Below are 24,418 nucleotides of genomic sequence, written 5' to 3' on the forward strand. Positions count from 1 at the left end.
TCGAATTAAATTAAATGAAAATTTTAGCGAATTGACATTGATATTGATAATTATAATAGTGTTTGATCAAATTGAAATTTTAGTGTAATTAAATTTCCTTTGCACGCGATAATAGGGTGCTTTAGCGTACGGCCGTATATCATTTCCAAATGATATTGGATAATGGATCATATGGGTTCGTAGAAGATATACATATATTTCTACGTTATTATAATCTCGCGTAAGGCGAATCTCATATTAAATTTAATTAAATCAGGCTTCGAATAATATATACTCGTTGAAGATTCCTCGTCGCGTCTCGTTCGATGTTAATTAGCAAACCTTGCAAAATTTGTTCGAGTCTCGTAAGCCGGGTTCAACAAAGCAATCGAGATGGTACTTTGTCACTGATATCACGACACTTTCCTCGATATAGCGCATCGTCGAGTGACGTAATCGTGACCTTCCGGAGTTTGTGTGGTCGCGGCGCATCTTTCAACCTCCGCCTCTCCGTCCGCCTCCTCGATGGGTCCCTTTCCTCCGATCGGGTGAAACGGCCCGAAGATATTGAACAAAGAAGAGAGACGCGACGCGGCCTTGCCCTTTCGCGGCAACCCCCATCGATCGCGTCGACATCCATCCGTATAAATATGCGTCCTTTCCTCGGCTGGTTACGTGGCCAAGGGGCATCATGAATCGCGTCCGCGAGTCGTCTGTGCGCGATGAAGAGACGTAGGATCCTACGGTCGCACGAATCGTAACGCACGAATCTGTAACGCTACGTGCAACAAAAACGTGCAAGTCGCGAAATTGGGGCGAAAGAATGGCGTTAGGTCGATCGATCGGGATGCGGATGAGCAGCACGAATAATGTGTAACGCCATGTCCGACTCCAGCGGCGGCTTGATAGAATTCGTCGGGTCGACCGGCGGCTTGAAGAGATGCGGAGGCGGTATGAGCTCGCCCGCTTTGAATGCCGGCATCGGCGCGACGGGCGGATTACCCAGGACCATGTCGACTTCCGCCCTGCGAGTTCGACCGCCCAGGAGGGCGCTCTTCTGGGAACAATGTTTCGACAAGAGAGACTTGTAAGTCTGTTCTTCCCTCGCGTTCGACGATTTTCATACTTCTCCGGTGACGAGTGAAAAAAGAGGAATCTGTCTCGCATTTTTCTTTTTCTGTGCGACGTGGGTGTACAATTTTGAGATCAAATATGGCCTACGTATTTTGCAAAAAAACATTTATTGAATTCGAATAAATATTGATTTCAATACTGCTTAGTAAATAATTTATTTGAAATAATATTGATTTAATGTGAAAAAATATTTATTTCATATAAGAAAATCCTTTTCAAAACAGATAAATATTTATTTGCTTCAAATAAATATTGTTTAGACAGTATGGAAATAAATATTTATTAATTTAGTAATTTTTTTCAAAATTGTGTACATGATTTTTGTAAATATAAATTGTGAATACGTTACGTCATATGTATCGTTATCTACGCAAAGAATGGAGATATTTGTAATTTTTGTTTTACGTCAGTATAGAGGCTTTTGCAGGGTAAATTTCGGAAAAATTAACGAGTATTACGTAATAATATAAATCCATCTCCTTTTTTCAGTGTCGCGTTTTGCATGTAATAAAACGTGCATAAAGATCTCAAACGAATGTATTTGAAATATAATCTCGAAATGCAACAACGAACATTCGAGATTGCATTCGAAGCGAGATGACGTAAAGCTTGAACATATACGAGATGCATCTATCGCGCGATACCTTGCTACAGTTTGTTACATTTGAGTTTGATTGAGTTGAAACTCTATCGTACAATACAATACGCAAAATAATATATTTTATCGAAACTATTTGACGTGCCGCAACGAATCATATGAGCATCCGCGTCAGCTGATAAATTCGAATAAAACGATACATCTCATGTATGTAAAATCGCATCATGAATTAATGCGTTGGCTGTTTAATACAAAGATTTTTTTTCCACACATTTTATCGTATATCAGACGTATATCATTTATTCTTTGTATCTAAAAATGATTATTATTATTAACATATTTTTTTTTAAATAGAAATTTATTTTCAGATATTTATTTCTGAACGCTCAATATACATTTTTTTTCGTATTGTATCAGGTCTTTTAATTATTGCGCAATGCTACATAAAAGAGCTCTGGCAAACGTTCAAGAGAAAATAACTCGCGGAAACTCGCTCGATTTTATTAGTCCGCAGTACATCAATTCGGCATACTTGCGCGCGCCATTCGGCAAGTACAAGCTAAATCTGATTAACGAACATCGCGATGAGGGTAGACGCGCGTTTTGGAGAACCGCCAATAATAATCGTATATCGTTCATCGTTCGGAATTCCGCGACCATACGTGACGCTTGATTCGCTCAGACACGTGAAACACGTCGCTTTCCTGGCTTGTGTCCCAATCACGCGGGATAACGCGATAGGTCGATCGTTATTTCCCGTACAAGTTGATTATCGGACGTTATTTAAGGAGCTCATATGCGATCTGAATTCTATTTTGAGGCAGTGTGATATTTTAACGGGATCCTTAAGCTACACAAGACACGACGATTATGTGAACGTGATAATTATGCTGAATCAATGCGTGAATAAATGAGAACGTGCATCGGAATAAGGAGGTCAAGGAAAAGATTTACGTCATTGTGGGAAAATGTATATATATACACGATGATGTGCTAGGATTATAGTTTTATGTGTCGTACGGATGAAAATTGCTTATTTCGAAAACTTGATATTTAGAGACAAATTATAACGGTGTATCGTTCTTCATCGTTAGGACATTTTCAGTTGTTAATTAGAGCACTGTAGCAGAAAATATTCGTAAACTCACGCTTACGAATGTCGCAGCTCAGTCGTAATTAAAAACAAAATGTTTTAATTTTATAAAAATATTAATTAATTTCTAACGAGAATATATATATATATAGGTATATGCTCGAGATACTTTCTAGCTTATGAGTAATGACCTCGAATTGATATATTGGCTGAACTTTAGAGTTTGAACATTGATTTAAACGCTGATGAAATAAAAATAAAATTCCGATTAATATTCAGACCGAAAAAACGTGACATTATGAACGGTTCACTAGCCATGTTCGTCAAATATTCAACGAACGTGACATTTTGCGTTTTTATTTGTATTTGTGAAAGCTCTTGAATACGTTGTCTGACCTACTGACCCATGTTAAACAGTGGACAGTTAAAAATTATTCAATTATATCAAGATTGTGCGATTTAGTTTCTCCGAAATTTTAAGAACTTCGACGAAACTCAATTATAAAAAACGCGAATTTTATTAAGATTATGTATGATTTAACTTACTATGTAGTTTAAAAGCATTTTACTTTAAAAGCAAAATGTGAAACCCTCGGGGTTCGTGTAACCGAGCACCAGTATTCTTTGCAAGTTTTGTGTTAGAAATTTATACGCGTGACGCTACTTGTTATTTAGACTTATTTAAATGAGATAAAAGTTTCATGAACTCTCCGCTAACAACGCATTCATTAAGTAATTTTCACCGGATATTACGTATTTATATACAATCTACAATAGTATACTTTACTATAACTTCCTAAACTAAGAGAAATTTGCATCATTAAATTCTTTTTCATCAAGAAGAAATATTTTGAGAATTTAATAAGATATAGTATATTCTTGGAAATATTATGTTATTTTCACAATCGCGTTTAGCGGAAGTTGTTTCGTAAATTATTTCGTATTGAAGCAGGCGAATGATGTGAATTTCAAATATCTCTGGTTTGGGAGCATCAGCATTTACTGCTCGCCGGTAATCAGTTGTTATTCAACGAATATTGCGTTTCATATTCTGCTTGCTTGTCAGTTTGTCAACGCGGCACGACGTTGTCTGGTCTCAAATCGACGTGGCTCCTCTCTTTTATGTACGTTTCAACCTTGCCTGCATTCCAAAATCCATTTTTATACCGACTTACGTAATCATAATATTTGGCTATCGGTTTCCCTTTATTGCATTATCAGCGAGTTATTGATCTGCCATCATAATTACATTATATAGATGGATTCTCATAGATCGATCGTCGCGTCGTGTACGAAATAATTTCATTATTATTGCGTCACATATGTCCATTTCATACAACGAGGGATCGTTCACGGCAATTAATTAATCCACATTATTAAATTATCAAATACATATATCACCGTGCATTGCCGCGTGTTACGCAAATTAAGTATTCCGCAAAATAGTATATGTACATATATTTTACGCAAAAATATTATATACATGATGCTGATGATTTTCCCACTAATTATTCATATCTGCGTAACAAATTTTTCTTCCTCTATCTCTTTCTTTTTTTTTTTTTTTTGATATTTTTTTTAATTTTAAGTTTTTACATATTTATTTCTGAAAACATATAACGTTTATAAGTCTCTATAATTGAAGTATGAGTGGCTGCGTGAAATATTCTATTCGAATTTATTGCGAATGTGCATCTTTTTCTCGCGCTTTGCAACAGAGTCCAGCAGGATCTCGGTCGTATTGATCGCGGAAAATAACCATCACGGTAACCATTCTGACGTATATAAAAGAAACCATTCAATGGTTAACCGCGGTCGTGTAAAAAAAATACTGTTTTCCCGTTGAAAGATAAAATGCTTTTCGTTGTACGCGTTAGTGCTCCTACGTTAATCGTATAATAAACGTTTCTGCAATTTCGGCTGTATTGTACAGAAAATCTCTTGTAGATTAAAATCTTCAGAAAAGACTAAGAAAGGAGCATTCCATTTATATTGTTTAATAACCGTACAAAGTAATTATTACTGACAAGTAATTCATACTTTATACTACATTAATTTGAAATTTGATTGATCTCTCGTAATTACGTAGACAAAGGATAACTAATTACAAATAATATTACATAATAATAATGCCATAAATTTGTTAAATATATGCAAGAATTATTGCGCAACTGATGTTGATAAAGTATAACAATGATAACATTGAAGTATTCGAATACAAACTTTCTCCAATTTATTTATTTATTGATTTATTCATTGATTGTTTCGATTCGTTACAGAGTAATTTAATAGTTTAGTAGAGCAAGTTATTTAACAAAGTGCACAATTACATGCATATTATAAATAATAGAATGATTTTGTTTGTATAAATTTTCCACTTTATTGCAGGAAAAGCAATAATAATAATATTAAATTCGATAAAGATTTCGAGAAATATATAATTCTGAAAAGAGATTTTCATATATTAAATTTTCTTATAAAAATTGACCTCAAAATCGAAGAATTGACAGAAGAAAGAGCGAGAGAGAGAAAGAGAAAATGTAATTTCACAATTTTTTATTTTCTCTTTTCCTTCTTTTCTATTTATTTATTTATTGTAAAATTGAAAATACGCATATTATAGGTAAGAGAGATAAAAGAGAAAATACTCGATAAAGAGGACATAAACATGTAGGAAATTTTCGCTAGAAAAGAAAAACTTCATAGAATAAACATGTCTTTTACATAACATTTGTAGATTTTTCTACTTCTTTTTCACATGTTCAGCAGTTGTGAATAGTGGCACTTCCATCAAGCTTTATTGCCTATCGCAGGCGTTCGTAGAAGAGAGATCGATTCGAGAAAAGAGACAAACACCATCGTTGCTCCGCTGTAGCACTGTCGTCATTCATGTGGCGCCAAGTTGTTTTCTTGAGCGCGTACGAGAGTTTTGTCACATTTAACGCCTTGCTTGTGCTCGCATATACGTACATACGTACCGAAATTAAGCTCCGAATTTCGAGTCCCCTCGTAGTCGAACTCCATTGTGTATGATCAACCATCGCAATTGATCGTCGCGCGTGTCTGACCCGTGACAAGATGAAAAGGGTATGCGAGGAACGTTGATCTCATACAGTTTTGCGCTTATTAGTCCTTTCAACAGCTTCATTCGCGACGCGTATCGAATATTTGAGCAGCTTCTTCGAATAGCTATTTACTTTTCCTTATTTAAAGAGGATTACAAAGCTTAAGCTCTTTTATATAATACAGCGGCTTTGTATTATAGAAGCATATTATCAGATTTTATTCGGCCGATTTATATCACATCTTAATTATTTCCTGACTTATGTTGCTAATCTTATTAAAGGTATAATAATAAATTTAGATCGTACTGGATATCAGTATGATAGACGCGTAAAAATGAAATGTTTTTAAATTATTTTTTACGATATCGTTCAAATGTATACGTCGCATGATCGTACGTTTTTCCCGGAGATGACGGATCGTGAAAAAACAAGACAGTACAAAGTATATATTTTGGAAAGCCCCGTTTCACGTATTTCGTGCAACTTTTGTTTCCTCTCTGGACCGAGTGAAATGAGTTTATTATGACTTTCCTTCTCTAACCACCCACGATATTCCCTCGCGCAATACAGATATTACTGGAAATGATAGAAACGTATTTCTAGAAAGAATGTATAATGTTTCTGCTCTCACCGACTCATTTTATATCCTCGTTGCGTGAGAAAGCACGAGTATTTTTTTTACTTCTTTTTTATTTTTTTACGTTAGCAAAACACGGAAGAAATACAATTAACCATCAAATATTGGATGGAAATTTTTCACGTTCTGTGAAAAGAAGATATATCATTATGTCAGAGTATTTATTTTTACTTTTAACGGTGCACTGTGATAATAAAAACTTTGATGAAGCGAAAATGAATTTTATTTAGATTTTTGTAGTAAATTTATAGAAAGTCATTTTATTCGAGTTGTCAAAATAGTATATAAAAAACTCGTAACACTTGTTTTTAACATTTGACTTTTATATTTTGATTCTTTGTTGTTATGATTTGTGATTGACGTTGAGAGTATTACTTTCTTAATTAATAATTAATAGGGCGCGAATTTTTGTTTAATAAAGAAGACGGTTTGTGATCGGCTTTTCTCGTAGCTTATGACCTTTCTGCAATATTTATAGGAGAGCTCTCATTCTACGTATAACGCACGTGTGTACATATATCTGCCTGCACGTAGTCCCACGCGAGGGAGAGGCGAGTCTAATTAAAATATACTAAATATATTAAATTGTTTTTTTTTCACAAAAGAGCCGTATCAATTTTTAAGTATTAAAATATATTATTATATCTTTCCGAACATGCTGGAACGTGTCAATTTGTAATATCGCAATTAAAATGATTACACAGATATTATTTATTAGAGATATTATTCCCAAAAAATATAAATTGTAAAATATTTTTTTTTGCAATATTTTTATTTTTTCGAAAAAAATTACTTTCTACAATACGTTACATGAAAAATAATGTAATTAATCTGTAAGCGCGCACGTACATACACATGCTTGAATTAATTAATTTTATGTTGGCAATTAATTAAGATTATCCGCTTATGCGATTCTTTAATTTTGGAATTGTGCATATCCCAACTTAATCAGCATATTAATATCATTAGTGTATTACAGAGGGAAGGTGTACGTCACTAGTTGTTGTTCATATTAAGCATTTGCGTGTCGTGATTTTCTCTTGGCTTCCACTTGTGACATCCAATTTTAGATCGAGACCTTTGTACCCATGTTATGACGTGATATTCAAAACGCTTTGAGATATTATATCCAAGAATACCTGAAGATAGTTTGTATTATAATTACACGCGATAATTGATAATATTAATCTTTTAATAGATATATGCATATTTAATAGATTGTGCATGCGCATATATCTTTTAATGCAATATTTATATAATGCAATATTGTGCAATATCAATCTTTATATTTTATTTAATTACAATAAATTGAGATATATGTGAAAGTATATGACATTGTATGAGAATGAGTTTATTTTATACATATATAATTACATTTGACAATTTTAAGTTAATTGCACAAACACTCGATGAACTGTAACAGTGTAATAAAGTTATTAATGAAGTTTTACATATATAAGCGATACTGCAATTTTAATCTTTATACAATAATCTCATCATATAATGTAAATTAGTTAGGCAATGCATGTTGACCTGCAGTATAATTTTAAGTTATTTGTACTCAGTCATGTAGTTATTAGTATTCAACAGCTTCTTTTTGTTATTTTAGCAGTGCAATTTATTTACATCGCTATTTACGATATCGCCAAACAAACAAGGTTGATTGATAATTATTTAATGGCGTTGTTTATTCTCGAAGATTCTTGTTGCATCAAGAGAGTTATTCGTGGTAATTCAGCTAGGAGGTGGAATGGGTAACTGCCAAAATTATTCCGCCGTGATATTCTTCGCGAAGAAGAAACGTAATTTTCTTCCACCGAGATGAGAAGAAAGATAGAAATGAATAATGATTGCACATTGATTATGTCGCGAATTTATTCTTGCGTATGCAAAAATTTGTCAGTAATGTATTCTTGCGAGAACTGCAGAAACGAAACGGAAAATACACGAACTCTGCAAATCTAGAGCAATATTACGCTGATAAAAATTTTATTAACTTGACTAAATTTCAACTTAATTACAATTTTGTTACATATATTAATATTTAAGTTAAATATACATTTTGTTAAATTTGAGATGTTAAATTTAATTTAAAAATTTATATATGTTCAATTAACGAAATAATATTTAGTTGAAAGGTTTAGTCAAGTTAACACATTTTTTTCAGTGTACTCTTGATTTTTTTTCGGAGCAATGATCGATTATGACGCATGTTGCAACCTTCGAGAGGTATATTTTTTTAACAAGGTATATTGTAACAGATTGTAACGAATGAAACAATGCAATTTGAATATTTCGAAGCTGCAATCTGTTGCCTTCTTATCGAGATTACAGAGATGTAAGTTTTTACACTATTTTTTTGTGTATATATACATACATATAATAAAGATAATATAATCTGTTGTGGATATTTATACATCGTTACCGGGATGCACAGAGAATTATGCATTTACGAAGACTTTATGCAGTCTTCCGTGAAAGATTTGTCTGATGCCTGTAATCTTGCTTATTATGCACGTACGTTTACCCGTGCATTCCGTAATATTATTGTCAGCAATGTAACATGTAACCGTGCAAACACACACACACACACATGTGGATATACCTTTCATCCCGAATTATACTAAATTCCGAGTATGCTAAATTGTTAATATGCACACATGTGTTATCAATTGTTATGGTAACGCGAGAAATATATATAACGTAAAATAATGCTTGATACGGAGAGGATTGAAAACAAGAGGTCGCTTAACTCCAGGGACAAATAAAAAACGAATAAAAAAAGATTCGTATATATACTGAAAGTATTGAATGCCCATGGGAATAGAAGAGGATAAAATTCGATACGCGATAAGTCGACGTGACATTTAGTAGATTCGCGTATATAGGATCCAATTCGGATAAAACTAGATACTCGCTATAGAAGTGGGGCAGTGATATTTATATAAAGCTGTTTCAAATGCATAAGAAACAATCATAAAATATATGAAAAAAATCGCAATTTCTTCATAGAAGTTCAGAATATTTATTTCCTATATTATAAAAATTATTTTGAATTTAATTTTGAAATCGCAAACACGTGCGAGAAGCTGTTTAGTGTCTTTCAATAAATAAATATTTCTGCATATCTACTTGTGATCTACTCTCTTTTATCTTTAAAATATCCAAAAATATATGTAGTTTATTTAAACATCGTATTTTCGTGGCTCAACCTTACAGAATGGTATATTAGTTTTTTCATCGTAAAAAGTATAAAGATTTATTGAATTAGAGATTTTTTCGTGCGGAATTGCGTATTTCGTGCTTTATGCTTTGATCTTTTTTTCTTTAAATTCTTGAATATTCAGGATAAAAACGTGCCAGATCGTGTATAGACACGATATATACACAGGTATATATCTAATGTGTATATGTGTGCGTGAAAGAGAAGGACAGAATGGGAATTACGTTTGTAACGTTATCGATCTATCACGTTTGCATGAAAATTACACGCGAAACAAGGTAGACACTGACTTCTCGGCAAAAGATTTATACCAAAGCCGTTGAATCTTGCCCTACCAATACGCGGAGATTAGCGAGACATCGATGATGAATTATGCCTTTTTTCTCAATTACAGCCATGGCGAGGACCTCATCGTTACACCCTTCGCACAGATTCTTGCTTCTCTGCGCTCGGTCAGGAACAATTTCTTGTCGCTCACGAATGTACCGACGAATAAGTAAGTATATTAACGTCTGTCGTTTGATGATCTTACAATGAGTGATTGGCTCGAATTTTTGATTTATTTTTCACTCGTCTTTTTTACAGATCACGAAGGAGTAGTGGCCAACAGGGCAGTAGTACGCCACAGCCACGGATTTTGGCGCCAGGAGGTAAAGATTCGTTATATTATGATTCTTTTGTGGCTTTAAATGGATCTTTTAATGTTTATATTGCGGAGAATTTTTGTCAAATTTTTAGCGATTTTTTATAATTTTTTTTTTAATTTAATTTAATATATGTATATTGGCAATTGATTTAATTACTTTCTTTCAATTTATTGGTAATTCGCGGAAAATGTTATCTTGCTTTTTTTAAACGAGGTTTAGTGATTATTAATACATAAACGATGATGAGTAATTGCTTGAAGAAATATATTTATTTTTAAATTTATTAAATTGATTATATATTTCTAGCAATTTTTTAATCAAAGCATAGTGTATATATATTTATATTAAATATTGCTTATATTTAATTTTGTCAGACATATTTACGTACAGGTATTTCGTATACATTTATTTAAATTATATTACGCGATCATGTTTTATATATTTACTTTTAGTTATTGAAAAAAAATCTTGAAATTCTCCATCGATTCTGTTAAGTCCAATTCTGTTAAAAAACGCATTCGATGCCAATTGCCAAATACATTTCTAGGTAATTTTTTATGAATTTCATATTTTTTTTATTTCTAAAATGTCAATATTTATTTTTCAAACTGTCACCTGTCCCTCCTAAAGCGCTTAAAAATATTTTTCGCACATTTCTCGCGTCTCGTTTATTTTTAAACAATTTTATGAAAAAAATACACAAATATAAATGATCAAAGGTTTCACGACATTTTTTTCAAATTCGACTAAACTCAGATTACTCGGCCACCTTGGCGGATAACATTTTTCAATGTTGATTTATTGCTTGCCAGCGTGAGCACTTTTATAGTATTAAATTTGTTTTTCCGGATTTTTCAGAGGAGCCCTTCATGAAACTGGCTGTTGAAACGATAGAGGAACTAGACTGGTGCTTAGACCAGTTGGAGACCATTCAGACGCATCGATCCGTGTCCGACATGGCATCCCTGAAGGTACGACTTTATACGTTTATATTTCTTCTCTCTCTCTCTCTATACCTTTTCGCGACATGTTCTCTCAACGCTTCATTTCTCATACATCTTGCAAGTTTCTCAAAGAGTTTCTGCATCGCGTTATACTAGCGCATATACAAAATCTCAGGAGGAATCCGTCAGGAGCTATAGGAATGTATTATTCAAATGATTTTAAACAGAAAAAAATCATGCGAATATTAGTGTAATTCGTAAAGGTCACTACGTTTCTGAAATAAATGGTTTTTTTTGTATTATTAAATGAATTAAACGAAACAACTAGTATACGTAAATATAAATTTTTAAACACTACATTTGATAGAGAATATCGATTTGATAACGAAGAAACATTTTAAAAAATTGTGTTATTTTTGTTGTCTGAAATGATTTAAATGGCGATAATTCTAAAAAGTACATATAATGTTATTTATTTATTTTTTGGAATAATTATTTAAAAATGTATATTTTTTTCATGATTTTTGTATATGATTCATATGATAGTCACTAGCGATTTATCTAATAATTTCTATCTCCGCGTTACGAGATTAAATGGAATAAAATTTCTTTTATTTGCACGTAAATCAACGCTGAATTCACGCGGGATTGACAATGTGGTGGCATTCTTCGATTATACGAACAGTTGTATGTGTGCGGGAATTGCGCAATCGCTAAGACCGAAGCCAAATTGCGAGATCGTAAAGAGATTATTCATTCCCTCGGGAAATCCCGAGTACAAATATTAAACACAGATAAATTCATTGTTTCGCGATATCGAAGAATTACGATCCCTTTACACGAGTCAAACGTGTTTGTATTTATTCACTGGCGGATAACGCAGACACTTATTACACACTCGGACAGAAACAATCGTTTCTCGATGACGCTCCCCGACATTCTGGCCGTGCAATTTCCGCGACGATCGTTAATCGTTTGTATTCCGGCCGCGGAAATTTTCAATTTCCACGATTGCAAGTCAGCGAAGTCGGCGCGAGAACAGAATCATTCGAATGCGATTATTTCGTTTTTGAGGTACGAGAAAATCGTAATTTTTTATTTGCGATCAAAAAGATCAAACGACGATAAAAAAATTAAAAATTTCTGAAAATAGCGATTGTTTCTCTCGAGTTTTTTTTTTCAATGTTTTACCGAAAAAGTTTACACGACTACTTCCGGACGGAACAAAATCTCGCGAAGCCTTTTCTCATTTATTCCGCACAAACTGGAAGTCATGCGTGAATATATGAGTATTTTTTTATGCGCTTGAGATATTTATTGCAAGGTTTGACGTGCTCCAATTGAGTTCAATTTTTTTACGTCATGTGCAAGGATGTATATAATGCATAGTTCCGAGGAAGTAAAGAATTTTGCTCTTAATTGTTTTTTTGCACTCTTTTGAGTTTTTTAAAAAGATGGTTTTTTAGATTGCTTGTTGAATAACCCGTCCGCCAAGATGCAACGCGTGTACGGTAATTAAACTTCTTTGAAGATAGTTGGATAAAAATGTCGGTTATTAAAATTTGAAGCGACTGCAACGTCGTAATTTTCCGAAAGCAAATCTGCTCAGTTTACTCTCTGGGGACCTATGTTGAAAAAACGTTGTTTGCCTTTTGCACTTTCCGGTGGTGTAGTTTTTACTTTCTTTCGCTAGCACTGAATCGATATTTATTTTTTTCGTTTCCTCTTTGACCTGGAAGCGCCACGTGTAACCCCGTGTAGGTGTTCAATTAACCCGAATTCCTCTTTAACAGTTTGTTCCGATTGAAGAAAAATTGAATGATAAAATCAAATGAGGCCTTTAAAAGAAATCGAAATATTATATAGAGAGCTGCGTGTAAGCACTAAAGTTGTATATCTATACATTACAACATTTATCTCGTTATTTTTTTTAATGATCTCTTCATTTCAGAAAGTTTCGATATTTTCTTATACTTTACTGAGCATAATAAGAATTTAGCGTAACGAGCGTAATTGAAAGGTAACATAAGCACGCAATCTTATTTTCTCGTAAAGTCACCAGCATCTTCTCGACATGGGAATTATTAGACTTTGCATCTTTCTCGCGACTCGCTTAATTTTCATTGTGAGATTAAATGAATTTTCCGTTGCTCCTTGTAGTTTGCTGTTATTTACGCGATAAAATGTTAAAGTGCAGCGAAAATTTTGAATTTTGTAAGCTTTTTGAATTTGTTACAAATTACATACTCGACTTGATTGTAAGCGTAAAATCCAGAATAAAGAAAACACGAAAACCTTGTTTTATAGTTAGAAAAAAGGATGGAAAATGCAGAGAAATATCTCTGACACTTTTGGAGAAGTAATGTGAAGTAATGAGGCGATTCTTCTTAATGTAAGTAAGTAATTGCGCAAAACGATTAAAACTTTTTGTTTTGTACTTCTACAAATTCTATTATTTCTATTATTCGTCTTTTTTTATATCAGGCACTTTTTACTTTCTTGATAAAGCAATTAATTAGAACCGCGCGTAATTCGCAGACATATATAATGCGCAAAGATAATAAAACACCTTTTCCATACGCTTTTTCGGCCGTACGTTAGCAACCTTTCTCTTCCTGTACTGCGGCCCAAATATTTCATGCTTATATTCTCACCTTATGAATTATTCGTCTTATTTGCATATACATAAGGCGAACGAGCGAAATGCGTACCATTTTCAGTCGTTACATGATCTCGACCGTCGCGTTCATAGTCCGAAGTAACATGCATGATTACATGACATCACGTCAGCTTTATATAGTTACTTTCTTTTCACTGACAAAAGAAGCGTCATCCATTTGTTCTGAACATATACGTGATATACGTAAGAACATTAATGCTCCTTGTTTGTCAAAGTGACGTTCACGTGAATGTGTGCTGAAAGCAAAATGACACGTACGTCAATCAATTTAGTAAAAAGAAAAGTATTGACGCGCGCTGATAAATTAATGTAATCACTATCAGAGAAGGAGAGATAGAAAAAGATCAAGAGAGGAAGAGAGAGGAAGTTTGTAATTTTTTATAAGTAAAATTTACTTAAAATTGAAATTAATGCTATAAAAGATGCATATTTAAAAATGAGGTAAAACTAGAGAACATTTTTTTTTTCAATAAAAAACTGAAAACATTCTCTTTCATAAGGTTTGTTAATATGTGCGTTGTTATTTTAACGAAGGAAAATTTTTAATCCAAATGCTATTAACAGAAACGTTAAAACAGTGGATCAACAAGTAATAACGGAGGCTAATAATGATTTTTAGAACTTGTTTTAATCATGTTTTACTTTATTCCGGAATATATGAGTTCATCCGAAATTGTTATCAATTCAGTTATGTTACAAATTTAATTTTATTTAAAATTGGATTTCTCTCACAGTTTTGTTTTATTTAATGAATTTTGTAGTACAGTAAAAATTTATAACCTCTTGTTAATCTATCATATTGCGATATTTTTATAGAAATCTTATCAATAAAACATTATGCTTTAACAGTATAAATATGTGACTCAGGTTAATTATTTATCGGTTGACGTTTTTCGGAAACAAACAACTAACAAATACAAACGCGCAAAGTTAACTCGTAACTCACTGTAAGATCGTATCTCAATTTTAATTTGACATTTAAGCTTAACGAGAGTCAATGCAGTTTGTTGTAGCAAAAGAAAGTCGTCTATTATTTTTTCATCACCGTCAAGATTTATTTTTGACTAAAAACACGTTAAAGTTGGAATTGCTCTTTAATCGAAAAGTAAGTTTTGGTGGAAGTTTAATATTGCCATAAAAGTTAAATTATATAATTAGAAAGGATCATGTGTGTTCAGTAGAGAAAATTATATTCATTACTTTATACAGACTTACTTAATTATTATCATAAAAGAAGAAATATAAACAACTTATATAATATATATTTCTTAATAACGAATTAAGAATTTATTTAAAGATTTGTAATTATATCGCATTTTATATATTTTGTATTACATAAGATTCCATAACAATATGTAGCTTTATAATTCTCATTATAGTTTCATATATTTCTATTTATAGTTTATCTACTCAAATTAGATTCCTCTGTTTTATATTACTGAACTCTTGGTATTTATCATTATTAGCTATGCTATTACTTTAATTAAAAATATACTGTGCTATTAAATGCTACTAATTAAGTTATGATCCTCTCATTTTCATAGTTTTGTTTATAATTTCTTAAGGGGGAATTATCTTATATAAAAAAAGTCATTACATTATTTTCGCTACTAAGCTACGTTATTCTAGATATGTAACAATATTTTTTATCGCAATCAAAAAATAACTAGTCCTCTCAAATTGACATACATTTGTTTTTAAGCTTTCGGTGCTGTTTGTCGTCTCTCGTGCGTTTGTTTCATTAACTCCTCTAGGTCACGTATTTCGTTCCACAAATGTACTACCTTGACTCGGCTACGTGACGTTGTGAGATAAATGGTCGTGCTTTTTTCCCGAAAGCACAGAGATCTGCGAATTTACCTAACAGATCTTTCTATGACGAACGAACGAATCCGTCGCAAAATCCCTCGTGTTTATCAAAAATTTTATTCGTCCAAAATACGTTCATTTCGCGGACGAAAGCGAACGCGATAAATTCGGACACCAGGGTAGATTTTTTAGATTTATATCAGTGACAGGCGTGACCGAAACGTCGAGGTTGCGCCTGTTGATTACACACAGAGGCCGATTCGTGGCCGAAATCGACAGAAGTTGCGAAGCGTTCGTGTGTATATAAATTCATCGATTCTGCGAGACTGTTCATGGCAGAGTCACTTCAATCGAAATTCATTCCACTGTGCATGAATCGGTAGAATTGTCCCGTCACAAATGTAATTGTAATTGCATTTTGTGATTTAAAAATCAAGCAGCATTGTCTGAAAATCACGACGAAATGAAGAAATTATGTTTATACTTGAGAATTTCTCATCATCTTGTATTTTTAAAATTTTATTATCTTGTATTTAATTTTATTATTTAATTTATTTTATTACTTTATTTTATTTATTTTATTAATTTTATTATCTTGTATTTATCATGTTATTTTATTTTTAAAAAATGACATTTTTATAATCGATGCCACTTGCATTTGTCAAAATCGTCAAGATCGAAACTGCGATCGATTACTTATCGAGCACTAAAGGAACACTTAAGCACCGCGTACTGAGATACATTCTCTAGATTTATACCGATTTATATTTATGCGTCTGGAGTGGATTATGTTTACGGTTTGTTTTCTTACACTTGGCACACGTGCAGCTGCGAGATCAGCAAGAAAGGGTCCGTCGACCAATCAGAAAATAGCGATTTCTTGTATTGGTATTTTACTATCCACTATCCTTCCCTCAAATTTAGCAATTTCACGAAATTCTACATTTACCGCATACGATCGTATATTCGTAATAGCATATCTTTTAAAAAATGACGCTCGTAAAGTTACTCTCATTTGATGGCAATTGCGCGGGAAGGTTGACATAAAAAATGCGTTTTATATGAAAATTTAATATAGTATATCTGAATGCTTTGAAACTGCCGTTTTTCTTTTAAGAGAAAATATTTTTATGGCGATACTATATACAAAAATCTCTGTAGTTTTTTGTGTGACTCGTGATTGAATTAATCGAACGTAACAAAACTCCATTATTTTCACGAGGAAAGAATAGTCGACAGTACTGAGAACTGATCCGAAGGATGCCCTTGCGAGCGTCGCTTGCTCCTCAAAGAAAATCGATATTTTGAATTAATTGACCTACATTGACATCGAGGACACGTGACTTCACCATTAGACTCGATGCGAATAAACCGATCGGTATAGACAATATATGTGGCCACGCAGTGTAATAGCACTTTATATGTACTCGTATGTGCTAATAATGATATCAATATTTAACGCGGATATGATTGAACACCTGTTTCAACAAATATATATGTTTGCTAAACATTGGAATTGCGATAGTTTGCGATAATTGGTGATATATACAATGTGTTCTTTTTCTCTTTCTTTCAATTTTAATATAACGTTCTAATCAAATTTGCTAGATATTTTTTATTAATTTTTAAACTTTATTTATTTATTTAACTTTTTTTTATTTAATAATTTACTTAATATGTTGATGAAATAATTGGCCTTTTATTTTAAAATATTATTCCACCTTATTGTATTTTTATGACTTTATATTTTTTATTTGCTTGCAATGAAAATGTTGTTTGAAAATAAGTTTTAATGTATTATTATGACACCTAGTATTCCGTTATTTAAAAATTGCTGTGTTATGATTGCATCGCAAGACTGTCTTATAACGCAAATGAGAAGGTAAAATAAAAAATTTTCCATCGGACTGAGCGACTGTGCCTAGTATTAATTCACTATTTTCTTATTTTCGAAATATTCACGGCAAACATTTACTCGCGTTTTCGCACTCAATCTTCCGTCCGTTAGACTTTTCATAAAGGCGCCTCTGCCTTTGAAATCAATTAGCGTTGCTCACGGTCCGTTGCGTAAAAAGTCTTGCACGTTTTATTTGTCGTTTAATGCTCGAACGCACAGTGCAAAGAATTTCTCGTTGAAAAGGAACAAGCAGTCATCAATCTAATAAATAGTAATGAAACAAGCATAGAATACGCGCATAAAAAATTATCAGTACAATGCTTTATCGTTCATTCACTTGAGGAAGTTTTAAATTATCTGATCAATTATGTAACGATTCTGAAATTTTTCGGGAAAGTACACCAAAGATTATGCATAGAAAAATCAAACGCGACGTCAATCGCGTTCTTTGCGCAACGAGATATTTCATAATACTACAGAATGGAGAGACTAAAAATATATTGTGCCAATCTGATTGTTCGAATGATAATTTCGCGATTAATAGAGATTGTGACGTTATAGCAATATTGAGAGGAGAAACACGTAATCGTTATCACACCCGGTCATTTAACCTCTTCCACGCAGGTTCAAGAGATCTCGTCTTCCCGTATCGCCAAGCCGACTCGTGTGTATCACGTGTATCGCTCATGATTGTTGGACGTAAATAAATTCGATTTTATCGAAATACTATCCCGAGAGACGACGCTGCGCGCGAGATCCGCCGAGATCTTAACGAGATCTGTTTTTGTCGCGATATTTTCAGAGGTCTGATCGGAAAGTATCTCTAATTGAGCTTATCAGTCTTTCTCAGCCTGGTTTGTGATAAGCAACGACGATTATTATCTCGCTTTAACGCTCCAATGGAACATGTTTTTTGTTCTTCTATCTGATCGAGTCTTGGAAATCTGTGTATCAGCACGTGCAATTTAATATGTCACTGTATCGATTCTATAATTGAATAAAAACCCGATGAACCGCACGAAGGACGTATTTCAAATATTTTTCGCAAGCGAATGCAGTCTCGAAAATAACACGAAATTGAAATGTTATCGTTGTGACGTATGTCGGTTTGTGACTGCTGCTTTTTTTCGGTCGACTATGTGACTCATGTCAACAGACACATAGCTCTCATTTCTATGTATAAATTCCTGTACTATCGCGTTTACAACTCGCACGGTTATTTTTCTCAGGAAATAATCGCGTATATCGTAACATATATGTATATGCATTGTATGTATGTACATATGTGTGCATTTTCGCTGAAATTGTCAACTTACCAATGCCACTTGAAGGATAAGATCGTAGAAATCGTCGCAAATTATGTGTGCTGATGAATAAACTGTAAGTAAATATAGTACGAAGTACAATAAATGAGAAAATCTCATTATTTGCTCGTTATTCTGCCATTGTTTCGACTGCTTGCGTAAAATAGTGACTAGTAAATTTTATAAATTAATTTACCACACGTACAAATAATGATCATATTCTTGACAAATATTAATGAAAAAGAAATAAAATATGCAAGATAATTAATATGTAAAGTAAAAATAATTAAATGTGCAATAAACATAATTATCTTCTTATTCGTGAAACATTTTTATTAAAATGTATGTCGTAAGTACAGTTACAGCTTATGACATATAACACAATGCATCATTATATTCAACAAATATGTGAGACATAAATACATAAAATACATATTTCATTGCAGAAAGCACTAGTAATTTTAAATTAAAATAAGTAGTATTCTCTGATGCGCGCGCGATCACCTTAAGTAGTAAAACTTCGTGGAACGATGACACTTTTGATGAATAATACATTTACATGACTCAACCAATTTCACAGTTACTTTATTTTGCATTAAATTCGATGAATTTGTCGAGGAAAAAAAGGAATTTTTACTCGTCTCATCGCAGAATTTTTTTAATGCTTGAACGCAAGGATTTATGCGCTGTCTGACCAAATAGTTGTATTACTACTGCCGAGCTTTCATATATAATCGCGATTCCATCGTAACAAATAATCTGTCGCGATTACAAATATTTTTTTCTTAAATTATACATCTAATATTTCAAGAAATATATTTCAATATTATAATTTGTATTATTTATATATTTGCCCTTATATCTTTTATCATTACAATTAATTCATATCACGCTGTATTAATATATACTTAAAATAATATATTAAAATATAACGACGTATGCGAAGAAATATAAATAAATATTTAATTATTTCGACATATAATATTTAAATATTGCACATTTGCTGGATAATTTGACAAGATTGAATAACTTTGAAGTTAAAATCTTCATATAAATAATGTACTTTCTAACTCATAAAGATTAAACTTAATTGTAAAAATGGTACGGCAAGTTTTACAATTGTTTGACATGTCTGGCTGAATAAGACTATCAGGTTCACTACAAATGCAAAAAAATCATCGTAATATTTTAGAAAATTATCTTGAAAACCAGGCACAATAATGAAAACTAGCTTAACAAATTGAATAACTTGTGTTACAAGAGTTCCTATAACTTTTGTACGCATTACACATGATGTTATATTGTAAATATCATTTTTAACATCATCACCTGTAGCACCACTGTCCGTGCTGCTGCTAGTACCATTATTGACACTTGTATTATTGTTGCTGGCATCGTCAGAGTTATTACTAGTATTATTTTTATTATCGTCAGTGCTGGCATTAGTACTATTTTCATTATCATTCTTAATACCGATACTGCTATCACTTGTATTATTATCATCGCTAATGCTGGTATTAGAATCATCATTACTATTATTATCAAAATCGATATCGCTGGTATCATTTCCACTTGGCGCTAAAAAAAGTATTGAAAACCAATTAAGTTCGTACGCAGTACGAATTTTGAAATATGTTGCAAATAACGCTTTAACAAACCTCTTATATACAATATATGAATTTTTTTGCGAAATTTGTTGTACGTGATAATACTTGTTTGATTAATCTCTCTTATTGAAATGAGTGAAAATTTGTGACGCAAGTTATTATATCTTACAATAATATTTAATCCTATGTGTTTTGGATGTGTCAAAATTGCGAACAAAAATTCTCAGGGTTGCACAAGACAATTATTATTTTTCGAAAACTTACCAGCCTGAACACTGATTGCAGTAATTGCACTCAGTAGCAAGATCAGCATATATATATTCGAGCATCCTTGTAGCCCCATGTTTCTCGCTATTACGAACGTAAACACTGGCGCAACAACGTATTGCACTAATGGACTCCGCGATGCGTACTCGGCGCATTTATAACAATGTCGATAATTATAATGCAAAACAATTACTTGCCCATATCGCTCGACGATATATACGTGGCATACGATACTTGTCCCTGTACAATACATATATTTGCGCGTTTCATGCAGAACTAGGATTTTACAATTTTCTTTTCTGTAAATAAATTCCGAATTCTGTAAAGCAATTTCACAAATTGGTAACGAAAGATTGACAACTAATTATGAGAATTGAAAATTTATTTCCGTTTAAACAAAATTTAGAAAATATTTATTTTGTTTGTATTGTCGTTTTGATTATTTTTTCTGGGAGCATTTCTTTATTTTTTTTTAATGATGTATTTAAGATTATCTTGGAACCATAAATTTTCTAGAATTATAGCATACTTATTTACGAAACTCTGTCTCTCTCTCAAAAATCCATCTTTCTCTTTCCCTTTTGTACATTTTTGATATATAATATATATATATATATATATATATATATATAAGTTACATAGTTAAATATTATTATCTTGATCGAGAACTAGTTTCTTCTTTAATTCAACTTTTCGAAAATTTTCTCTACGAAAATTGTAAACGATAAAAAAGTCAGCAATTCAGTTTCTATCAACTTTTCTACGCTACTTTAAACTTGAAAGTTTGGATTAATTTGGACTTCTTATCAGCGCTATCGTTTTTTCGATAAATTAACCGTCGAAAAAAAAGCAAATGTGTTTTCTACAATTTTTCTACATTTCTTTGTAAAATTTGTTTGACAAGATAATATAAAGAAATTACAGAAGGAAGGTGCATGTTACAATTACAGAAATTTTAAATGCAAATAGAATATTGAATAATTTATCAGATGTCCGTTAAATTTTCGCTTGCGCGAAAATTTTTTATCTCAGTTTCGGAATCTTGTTTTCACGAACTCTGACGAAAGACGTCATTTCCGGTGATTAAGAGTTTCGTAGGAACTTTTCCATGGCTTTGATAATCCTTGAAACTAAGCTGGACAATAACGACTCGAATACCAGGTCGATTTCTGCGCTGACCAACTTAGAAAAGGGGAGAATTGAGAGAGAAACATCTCTGGTCGTATATATTCCGAAATCCATAATGTTGGCGTCCCGCCAGGAGACGTGGCGCCTGGCGTCTCCATGTATGAACTTATTTCCTTAGTAAAACTTGTGTATTTTTAACATGAGATCCCCTTAATAATTGCGCCTTAAATCGCAGAGTTCTATTAAAAGAACATTTGCTTAAATTTGAATAAATTGAATATTTAAGAGCGAAATCTATTTTTCCTCTTTTTTCATTTTGTATAACTTATATTTTGCATGCAAAAGTCATCGTATTTCTATCACCGCTCTCGTTAAAGAGAAACATTTATTGACCAATTCTTCACAGATTGAATTTGTAATTCTGAAAAATACAATAATACTTTTGTATAAGCATTCCATACATTCAGATGAGCGCGATGCGGACAAAGCGTTTCGAGCGTGAAAACTGCCATTTGAGAGATTCAATTGACTTTGATTGCATTCGATTAATGCAACGCGGCAGAAGAACGGCGTAAAAAATATTGGCATATACATATTCCATATGTCACGTTTTTATGCAAACATTGGGTCAGCGGCTTTTATTATTAGGCGCGATCATCGCGGCGTCTCGCGTTATTAGCTCCGTCGTCGTCTGTCGATACGTTCGTGTGTGTTCACGTTCGTGTGTCTATTATGCCTCTTAGCCGAGCATGCACACAACGTAAGCGCTATGTACCTTAGTCACGCCGATAAATGATCCCGATGCTAAAAAAAAAAAAAAAATGCGACTACGCTCTTGACATCACTGTATGCAAAACGAAATGTGTTCAGCGACGGTAAGCTCTGACAATAATGCCTTATGATAACGTATCATAAGAAGCTTCTCTGCGAATATCGATATTTGCAAACAAGCATCTCGTATTTTTGGATTTGTGAAATGATTAGTTATGTAATAGCCGATTATATAACGAGTGACGTACGTGCTGCATTAAATATCGAATAGAAATATATTCTTATGTATATTTTTTTTATCTGTTTTATTTACATATCTTGGATTTAAAATGAGAGAAGGGGAGGGAATATATATGTATGAGTTATCATGTATAAGAAGAACTTCATCCACTCAATTGCGTTTTAAAGCGTACACTTTAAATTTCTGAATGTTTTGCGCAGATTATGATATCACTGTTTAAATACATGATATGAATTTTGCATGTTGTGCATATAGCTTTGCCATTTCTGTACACGACAGTAAAATCATTAATGAAATCGTTCTCGATTAAAAAAAATACACATATCAAAAGCACACATGTCAAAAACACACATATTTAATTATGATAATTTCAATGTAAACTGTTATATCTCAAAGATTTTTCTTATCATAAATTCAAAAATTTAGCGAAATATTTTCGAAAATAATAAATTCTGTGTAGTTTATTATTAATTTGTGGTACATGATTCTACAATTGACATTTAAAAAACTGTGATACATGATCTGTGCTGTTGTGCATCTACACTTTTATCGAAAATGCATCGTATTACATTTGCTTTGCGAAAAATTTTCTTTGATAATATGTTTTGATAAAACAAAATAAATGATTCGTTGATGAGAGTCGTCAAAAGTATTATGTTTATTAATATTTTTAATTATCACGAATAAATGAGAGTGAATATTGTTGTAGGAAAGTCATTGTTATCACAGACCGTATAAATGCAACAAAAACGATAATATAATTTTCATAATGAAAGAGGAAACTGCGAAAGGTTTCAAATAGGTTAGCTGCAATTCTTAAATCGAACAACAGACGTAAATTTATGAATTTTTCCTTGCCTGAACAAAAATGTTGCTAAGATCATTAACGCAAGCGCCCGAAATGTTCAAGACTTGATTATTCATGAGACTCGTACACTGTAAAAAAAAAATATGTAAAATTACAATAAAAATATGTAAAATTACATGATAAATATTGAAAAGGTAAAAATTTCTATTATTTATCGTGTAATTTTACATTTATTATTTATGTACTTTTACATATTTTTGTGTAATATATTAATACATATTTTTTTACAGTGTATAGTGCAATTTGTTTAAACGTTGATCGAGACGTTTATGTTATCATGTGTACTTGTGAATGTAATTTTGTTTGACTTCGATATTTCTTTTAGCACAAAACTATCTGATATTGCGTTGTTTTGACGAGCCATTAACAAAGTAAGTCGTAGCATCCGCACTTGATCGAAGAGGAATGTTTGACAGGTGCAGGAGAAAAATTCGTGGAAAGCCTATATAAATCATCTTTATTTCTCTGAAACAAGAAATTATTTTTACTATCGTGTGAAAGACTGGATGTTACTACTCGTCTCATT

General features: G+C 32.4%; 2 protein-coding genes across 7 annotated transcripts in view; one reads left to right on the top strand and one right to left on the bottom strand.

The window, feature by feature from the left end:
• The window catches only part of dnc (phosphodiesterase dunce), a 136,426-nt gene that overhangs the window by 85,534 nt on the left and 26,474 nt on the right, over positions 1 to 24,418 (top strand). For all 5 annotated transcript variants that reach the window (XM_029302907.2, XM_029302908.2, XM_085480849.1 and 2 more), the window contains 3 exons: positions 10,124 to 10,225; positions 10,315 to 10,379; positions 11,235 to 11,347. In XM_029302907.2, coding sequence (XP_029158740.1) covers positions 10,124 to 10,225; positions 10,315 to 10,379; positions 11,235 to 11,347 — 280 coding nt within the window. The remainder of the gene's footprint in view (positions 1 to 10,123; positions 10,226 to 10,314; positions 10,380 to 11,234; positions 11,348 to 24,418) is intronic.
• LOC114931023 (uncharacterized) lies at positions 19,318 to 21,028 on the bottom strand. 2 transcript variants are annotated; one of them, XM_085480157.1, is made up of 3 exons: positions 20,882 to 21,028; positions 20,340 to 20,588; positions 19,318 to 20,168 (listed from the first exon to the last, which is right to left on the bottom strand). In XM_085480157.1, exons 1-3 carry the CDS (start codon positions 20,958 to 20,960, stop codon positions 20,077 to 20,079), a joined length of 420 nt encoding a protein of 139 aa, XP_085336283.1. In that variant the 5' UTR covers positions 20,961 to 21,028; the 3' UTR covers positions 19,318 to 20,076. The 2 variants fall into 2 exon arrangements, with proteins under 2 accessions (XP_085336283.1, XP_029158767.1); XM_029302934.2 differs by having other exon boundaries at positions 19,318 to 20,588.

Source organism: Nylanderia fulva, unplaced genomic scaffold, assembly GCF_048542155.1.
Source record: "Nylanderia fulva isolate GAGA-0341 unplaced genomic scaffold, ASM4854215v1 Scaffold1, whole genome shotgun sequence".
In the NCBI taxonomy this organism is placed as follows: domain Eukaryota; kingdom Metazoa; phylum Arthropoda; class Insecta; order Hymenoptera; family Formicidae; genus Nylanderia; species Nylanderia fulva.

Coding starts and splice junctions, on each gene's coding strand:
- LOC114931023 (XM_029302934.2), bottom strand. CDS start 20,960: ATGGGGCTACAAGGATGCTCGAATATATATATGCTGATCTTGCTACTG. Junction 20,589..20,881: donor TGCAATCAGTGTTCAGGCTG/GTAAGTTTTCGA, acceptor TACTTTTTTTAG/CGCCAAGTGGAAATGATACC.